The 8472-nt window shown below is 36.9% G+C and overlaps 1 protein-coding gene across 1 annotated transcript; it reads right to left on the bottom strand.

The window, feature by feature from the left end:
• Positions 1-3134: 3134 nt before the first annotated feature.
• LOC101314500 (dynamin-related protein 1A-like) lies at positions 3135-8361 on the bottom strand. Its single transcript, XM_004306625.1, has 16 exons — positions 8233-8361; positions 8085-8148; positions 7877-7981; positions 7691-7792; positions 7036-7086; positions 6870-6931; positions 6455-6545; positions 6091-6155; positions 5399-5593; positions 5062-5181; positions 4857-4927; positions 4517-4742; positions 4125-4175; positions 3780-4008; positions 3357-3496; positions 3135-3263 (listed from the first exon to the last, which is right to left on the bottom strand). The coding sequence occupies exons 1-16, from the start codon at positions 8359-8361 to the stop codon at positions 3135-3137; spliced, it is 1830 nt and encodes a 609-aa protein (XP_004306673.1).
• Between the last annotated feature and the right edge of the window lie 111 nt (positions 8362-8472).

The following is an 8472-nucleotide window of genomic DNA, read 5'->3' as shown; positions in this document are numbered from 1 at the left end:
ATTTTAATAATTGATAGATCATAATTTTTGTAAAAATATTATGATACTTATTTATTTATTACTTAATAATTGATAGATCATTAATTTTGTAAAAATATTTTTTCACTTTGTATAAGCATGTGACATGTATGATAATATAAATATATAAATGCTTTAATAAGTATGTGGTAAATTAGAAAATAAAAATCAATAAGGAAAATAATAAAATGTAATCCATTATTATTGAATTAGAAAGTTTAGAGAGAATAAATGTAACATTACTTTTTGTTTAATTAGTGTCCTTAATAGTCATTGTGTAAGAGGATAAATATGTCATTTAATAATTCACAATAGAGTGAGGTCAAGTGAGCAAACTTGGAGGTCCTAATAGCCGTACTCTTAGAGAATTTGTACAACCAATTCATTAGATATAAAAAAACTTCCTGATAAACTATATTAGTACTCCGAACTTTTTTTGTTGTTGATTAAGTTATTACTCCGAACTTTAGAGTGGGTAAATGCACATGTTTTTAAGGGAAAACATGTATACTTTGTGCCTAATATTCTTGACTAATGTTTTTTTCCCACACAAATGTGAAAGCTGATTAGAGAATTCGTACAACCAATTCATTAGATATCAAAAAAAACTTCCCGATAAACTATATTAGTACTCCGAATTTTTTTTTTTGATTAAGTTAGTACTCTGAACTTTAGAGTGGGTAAATGCACATGTTTTTTCTTCTGTTTTGTTAAACATGACACTTGAAATTGTTGTAATGCTGGGAGAATCTTGTGTCACAATTGCACAGGTGAAGTTATCAAATGCTTAACTCTGAAACACTTCCCTCCATAAGCATCTTCGTTTTTTGGGTTTCATTTATATAGTGAATTCAGAGAATTTAGAGCCAGTTCCTAAGCCTATATAAGAAACTCGAGAGACTCTTGAAATCAAGAAAATTCCCCAATTTCAAACCCTAGGTTTTCAGAGATGCCTCGCTCTCAACATTCTGCACCTTCTGCTTCTACCTAGCACAAAAGAAGACACCACCCTCACCGGTGGAAACTCCACCAACTCAACATCTATAGCATACCCAACAATTGACAACTTCAAATCCCATGAAATTATACACAATCAAACTCAATTTCAGTTCCCATAAGATTAGACAAAATCAATCAGAACAAACTTAAACTCAAATAGAAGTTCTTACTTGATCAATAAGAAATTCTTGTACGAGAGGTTAACCAGATTTTGTTGGCTTTAACTTTGGGGCGTCGGCTTATGTATCGATGTCATAAATGAGGTGAAACTTTATTTTTGTTTTTTCGGACACTGCATTTTCACGGGCGAGAGACTGACTCTCATCAGAACTAGGGTTTCGACCACGCTGAGATCTACAGGTAACCTCACTCTTTCATGATGCATGGTATGCAGGAAGAGTTGGTAATCATGACTTAAAAGAGTGTCACTGCTATTACTCAATTCTATCTCTATGACTTTGGAATAGCAGTCCTTAAACCCGAGCACATCATGTTCACATAGTTTAACATCCTGTTTGTTTCAAGAGACAAAGACAAGAAACAGTGAATGAGATTCCTGTTTAGTCGGACCATTCAAGCCTTAGCTGCAAAGATAGATTTCGCCAACACACTGGCCAGCAAAGAAAAAATCAAGGAGATGGTTGCCAGACAGAGGATCAACCTTATTTACCATATTTTTTTTAGTAAACCATTAAACTGCTCACAAGTCACAAGAACAAATTTTGTAACTGATGTAATAAAAAATTTATGACATAAATTTACTAATGGTTTTAGTTGTATTTAAGACATAAGTCTACTAATAGAGTCTCTACTGAGATTTCTCATCCCCATGTATTTGACATTGTAAACTCTAGACACACCCGCATCATCGACTGCAAAGTCCTTATCTGACTTATTCTTCAAGCAACATAGGTCAAAGTCGCCTTGCATTTTGGTATTTGGTGAGTTCATGGCTAGACGAAGCAATTTCCCTTATGTTACTACCAGCAATTGAAAAATCACAATGATGACACAAGTCCACAACTTTGTAGTAAATAGATACTTTTATTCCAATTGAAAAAGTAGTTTGATCTCAATTTTGTTCACCCTAATAGATACCATTTGTAGTTCATATATTTCAGTAAAAAAAAAACATTTGTAGTATCATTGTGTAAATTTGTGTCTGCGATTGCACTGATCGATTGTTAGATTCTCAATGGTGATCTCTGCGACAGTTAGGACATTGGATGGAAACCATAGCCATGCTTAAGTAGTAGTCTCTGCTGACTGTTAGAAAACGTAACATTACTTGGTATGTTTTTCTTTCACACTGTTGTGAATGAAGCTAAAACAAGAATTGTTGCCTCCTTTTCACCAAAGCTTATCATCCTTCTATCTTTCAAGATCGCTATTCTTCAATTTATAATCACACATGAACAAAAATATATATCAAATTGCATCTTATAAGAATGGATTAACCAATCTTTTTCTGCTTCCTGCTGAACTGTTTGAAAAGGTAATGAGATCCATCATTTTCTAACAGCTTGTAATAGGAGAACTCATGGTATGGCTCCTTATGCTTTGAACTAATAGCAAATCCAAATTGCTTACCTCTACACGCTAATCAGAGGCAACTTCAACTAACAATTATGCTAATCTTGCATTCTGATGCGAGACGAAATTAAGAATGAACTCGGGCTAATTTTATTCCATTAAAGACTACTCTTGGCCAGAAGTTTTGTATTTATTTCAAATGTTTCAGCATCTTGATGTCTTCAATCTTCAATTCAAAATTGAAAGACTAAGACATGATTGGATTCCACCCCACAATTAGACTAAACCACCCAATAATATGGGGGTTTCCTAAAGAAGAATCTGGAAATGGAAACAAAACCAAATAGTAGATCCAAACATATTGAGCTGATCATCTTTAACATATGATACAGCAGTTCGCTAGTTCATGATGAGTTGACAAAAATGCTAACCCGCTAACCTCACTCTTTCGTGATGATATGCAGGAAGAGTTGGTAATCAGGACTTAAAAGAGTGAAAGAGTGTCACTGTTATCCTATTACTAAATTCTGTCTCTCATCATCGTAAGGAATTGAGAAAAATCAGTTAATTGCCACCCCAATTTACTACTTGGACCAAGCAACTGCATCAATCTCTGCCTGAGCACTTCTGTACAACTCTAGCCTCCTCGCAATGCTGGTACGACGTTGCATGACTGCTGGATCCTCATCCAACATCCTAGACAACTGACCTTTCTGCCAAAAAATTATATAGGTATATGTCAATTAACAACTTAGCAAAGTTCAACTCAGCAACTACGTTCCTCTTCCTCTGTGTATTCAACTCACCTCCTTAGAACCGAGTTCTGCAAAAAAGTGATCCAGTAAGCTGCGTTTGGCCTCTCGTACTTGACAGTAGACAATAGACTTTGGAATAGCAGTCCTTAAACCCGAGCACACCATGTTCACATAGTTTAACACATTGATTCCTGTTTGTTTCAAGAGACAAAGACAAGAAACAGTGAATGAGATCGCTGACTTAAATTCCTTAACAATATTATCACACATATCATTTGAACTCAAATTAGCAGGTGAAGTGAAGTAGATTGAGCCAGCAACTACTATATTTCATTTTCAAATTGTCTCGCTTTAAGTGGTGGTTCTAATCGCAGTAGAATTTAAATCAAGTATAAACAGGTCGTTTAATTAAGTGATGAGATAAAGGAGATGATTGAGGTGGTTTAACATGTACTTCAAGTTACAGCTACTTACCAACCCGCCGGAGATACGAATCGTTATATCTGTCGAAAAGTGAGTGTGTCGGGTTTCCCCCCTTTTCAATATCCTGAGGAAGCTTGCGGAAAAATTCGACAGTCAGGTAACCACACTCCATATCGACTAGTTGCATAGTTGCTCTCTTGCTCTCTTCTTTCATCCTATCCAGTGATTCAAATGCTGCATTCCCAACTTCCACTCTTAAAGTGGGATACTGTTTTAATTCCTACATGCCACAGGAAAGACATCACATTAATATATTAAGAGATTAAACAAATTTAGGATAATTCATCCAAATAGAAAACAAATTTAAGATATAATTCAGTATGTTCAGGAAGATACCGAGGTCTCACTGATAGACATCTGAGCCAGCTCCTTCAATATGGCATGAACCTGAAATCACGAGGAAAGAATATCAAGCAAAATGATTTGAAACAGATACATAGTGCATGTTACGATGTTATCCCACTAGCAGCAGTAACAACAGTGGAAGCTTTGGAAAGAAAAGAAAATTTTCTTGCAGAATACAAACACAAAAGTCAATACTCGTATCCTTTTCAGAAAATCAATTCACGGAAGTGTACATCACATGCTGCACGGTTGCCACAGGCTGAAATTAATTTTGCACATGGAAAAAAAAAAATCACAGTTTTGGAATGGTTTTTGATATGGGAAAATCATTCCCCCAGTTCAAATGTCTAGAGAGATCACAGGTAAAAATCTATGAAGCATACAGCATCAACAGCATCCTCTGCAGGACCTTTGATGGATATTAGGGAAGATTCAATGAGACGACGGTATCCTTGTTCAGGAGCAATCAAATGAGGTTGATATCCATCTGCCTCAGTAATTAGCTTTCGAATGTTTTCCATTGTAAGATGCTTGTCAAACTGCAATCTCTTCAAAGCAGCTGGAAATTGATTGTCAAACACACTGTAAACTTTATCACCACCAGAGCGCCTAGAAACATAATTTTATCATCAACCCCAGTGTTAGATCGATTCTGAAATCAACATGAGATGGGAACATAATTTCAATCAATTTCACATGAGGCAACTATAGAAGAATACATACACGCCATCAAGATGTTCTTTGAATATCTGATCGAAAGTACGAGAGATTTCCATTATTACATACAATTTTCCCTGCATGTGAAAAAATGAACAAACAATATAACGGAAACATCAAACAGCAACGATTCTCTGATTTATGGATACATCAATTGGCAGGGAAAAACAAAAAGATGAGATGAAAGGTGTTATGTGCCTCTGTAACTTACACCAGTATCAGCAGCAATGGGCTTCCCAAGTCGGCTTTGTTCTGCCTCTAGCTCACCTATAGTTTTGCTTATAAGAGACTGAAGGCCTGGAATGCGGGACTTGATGACGCGTTCCAAATGCTGAAAATTTGATCATATTTTAGACTTGCACAGTTGCACGTAAGAATCTTTTACTGAAGCAAAAAGAAAAGTCAGGACTGTAGCCAACCTAATATAAAGAAAGCACACACTATCTTTCAGTGATTCTTCACTGAAAGTGTAATCATTTAGATTGAGCATGAAACTTTAGTAAATAGTGGAACAGAAGTAATGCACTAAGGAGAACAGACCTACATACCTTTGACAGCACCCTTCCTAAATGCTCAGATCCCATCTTGGTCGCGAGATGCTTGTACTCCAGGCTATTAGCAAAATATTCACGCTCCCTGCGCCTAGCAGCAATCATATCAACACTCTTGTTTATATCAGCTTGGGAGCGATTGACAACACCAATCCAAGGGAACTGTAGTTTATATGATCTTCCTTCCAAAATCTAAAATGTGAAGTAAAGAGATCGATGGCAAATGAGAAACTCCAAAGAAGGCAACCGAAATGATACTGTAAGGAGAATATTGAGTAAAATACAGCTATAAAAGCCAAAACGATTATGTATCTGACTGCACTGATATTCCAAAATCAGCTCACAGATGGCAATGAAAAGTTAAATTGGGTTTCATTCGTTTCAAGTTCATCCAAATGAGTTCCTAACACCAAAGGTGAAGGGTGTAAAGCTACCATTTACTTTGACCTAATTAACAAGTCTAGCAGTGTTGAAACCAAACCCTAAACAGAGAATTAAAAATTTCAAAAACAGAGAAAACAAAAGGCATCATTCATAATACATATAATGTAACTGACCCATAACAGAATAACATTCTCAAACGCAACCAGAATTTCTCTCTCTCTACCCCCCCCCAAAAAAAAAAAACCCATACCCCCCACACTTCAAAGTGGCAAGTCTTTCTGGAAGTAAAAATAAAGCTAACTTACATCAACTGCATTTGTACCCTTGTCCATGAGATCAATCTTTGTGAGAACTCCAAATGTCCTCTCCCCTGATCATTTGGAATACAAACAACTTAAAGTCAGTGTGCATAAAAGGAAGACTAATCTAAATAAGAGCAATTTGCAATCCTAAAATAACATGCACACTATCATATGAACAAAAGCGTGCAAGTCCTTTTGTTCATGTGACATAAAAATGATAAAATGAAACCGTAGCACACACAATTCCCTGCTTTGCTGTCCAAATTCTCATTATGTTCACAAACTTAAATCAGAACTTACTCTTTGACTTTTCTTTTCACCAAGGTCAAAATCTAGGATATCTTAAGAACATTGTTCATAAGCTTACCTTTGGGATCTACTTCACGAGAGATCTTAATTGCATCAGACGTAGCAAGATCTTGGTTGGCAGGGGAAATAGCCAGAATGATACAGTTGGGCTACAAGAGAACCCATATGGTAAGAAACAAACAATTACTTGAAGATAAGTAACAAGCCAGGCATGTGCTTATATTACATTGTACTGTACTAGCTGTAAAAACATCTATCAACTGTCAGGTGCATTAACACATAGAATTTCTCTTTTGCTCAAATCAACTTTCGCTCCAACTCTTTCTATCTCCATCTTTCCCATTAGCATGTTTATCATATATATGAACCTCTAGCACAAAATCAAATAGAGGAATGCAATCAACACCATTCATTATTATGAAATCTCATGACCTAGTTTCTAGTAAATATTCTCAACCATTTGCTTAGATTACCTTCTCGATGAAGGCCCTAACCATGTTCTCAATGTCCTGCACTATGCTCTCTGGCTGACCATCTACAAGACCACCAAATATACACAATGTCAGGTTAATTCCTGTAAGTTGCCAAGAGAGCTTAACAATAATAGTGCACACAAAAATCTCAAGGAATATTACTCACCAATAGCTACCTTTGTGAGTCCAGGAAGATCTACTAGTGTCAAGTTCACAACTGCCAAGTGCAAGCAAATCATAAGAATGAATAAAAGCATAAAAGCAGATAAAATAACAGTGTTCTGGAAGTACTTAATATAATGAAATCCAGACAGTTACCATACGATGTCAAAAGCCATCTCGAATTTTTTAGTTTAAAATAGCCCATGGTCTAAAATATTAAGACCTCCAGAAAGTACTATCCATCCATATAGCAGGGTCTATAATATGCGCATCTTGAATCAATCATTCACAGGAATCACAGCTGAATTATATTCACATAATTTTCCCACAAACAACTTGCATGTAGTCTACAACAAGGTCTATGTATAAACAAACTTTGGACCTTAAACCCCTAATATAATTTTTTGAAATAGACTAGACTCCTTGTCCGAGATGCAATTTAGGCCGAAAAATTGGAGATGTCCTAACTCCTAACGTCAATGATACCTATCAATATACTCGGTTCTTCATAAAAAAATGGTGAAAGAAAGCATCTACGCCTGTAACAATTGCTACCAATTACAAATTTCCTGCAATCCTAGATACCTGATTTCTGAAGTTATTCAAGTCAGCACAATCATATAAAAAGTAGCAAAATTTGAGCAACAATGCTAGCTCACCATTAGGGGAGAAAATACTGAGATGAATTGGCACACTCGAAATCGCCTTAGTCCGGCCAGTCTCTCTATCAGTCTCATCAGATATCTCCTGCCTAACAGCAGCTACATAGAAGAAAACGATATAAAAATCCACAGATAATCCCAAACTGCAATCCGGAAAAAAAGAAAAAGAAAAAAGAAATGTACCGAAATCAGTGAACCTCTTCCTCGGGAGGTGCATAAACTCAGCGTATTCTCTCCCGTCGTCGATCTTATGCAGCTGCAACACAAGCGGACGCCGAGTCACAATTCCTGCACAGCAATTCAAAAGCCTCAATCCAATAGCTGGAAATGAAAACCAAAACAGAAACCAGAAAGCGACGTCGTATCTATGAGCGACGCGTGAGAAGATTACCGGAGCCGCGAGGTAGGAAGTCTTTGCCGACAATGCTCTCCAGCACCGACGACTTACCGGAGCTCTACAAAAGCAAATAAAAGAAGTCGGCGATTTGGAAATTAAAGGATCGAAATTGAAGGAGGAAAATGAGAATCGGAGATCAGACCTGGCCGCCGACGACGGCGATGGCGGGGAGGGAGTCCCAGAGAGTCGGCATTGTGCTCTCGTCGCCGTGATCGCCGAGGGCTGTGCATGCTCTCTGGATTTTGTTCACGAGCGAGATCAGATTCTCCATCGGACGAACGAGTGGGATCGGCGAGTTGAGTCGAGTCGGTTTGGAATCGTTTCGGAGGTATGAGAGAGAGAGAGAGAGAGAGAGAGAGAGAGAGAGAGATAACAAGAAAAG

The sequence above is a fragment of the Fragaria vesca genome, linkage group LG7, assembly GCF_000184155.1.
Source record: "Fragaria vesca subsp. vesca linkage group LG7, FraVesHawaii_1.0, whole genome shotgun sequence".
Lineage (NCBI taxonomy): Eukaryota > Viridiplantae > Streptophyta > Magnoliopsida > Rosales > Rosaceae > Fragaria > Fragaria vesca.
Note: the sequence above shows the minus strand (reverse complement) of the source record. Positions and strands in the feature narration are given on the sequence as shown.

What these genes read in the sequence shown, in the direction of transcription:
- LOC101314500 (XM_004306625.1), bottom strand. Translation starts at nt 8,361, where the DNA reads ATGGAGAATCTGATCTCGCTCGTGAACAAAATCCAGAGAGCATGCACA. An exon ending in TTAGGGCCTTCATCGAGAAG is followed by an intron (nt 6,546 to 6,869) that starts GTAATCTAAGCA and finishes GTTCTCTTGTAG; the next exon opens with CCCAACTGTATCATTCTGGC. An exon ending in TAGGAAGGGTGCTGTCAAAG is followed by an intron (nt 5,182 to 5,398) that starts GTATGTAGGTCT and finishes TCAAATTTTCAG; the next exon opens with CATTTGGAACGCGTCATCAA.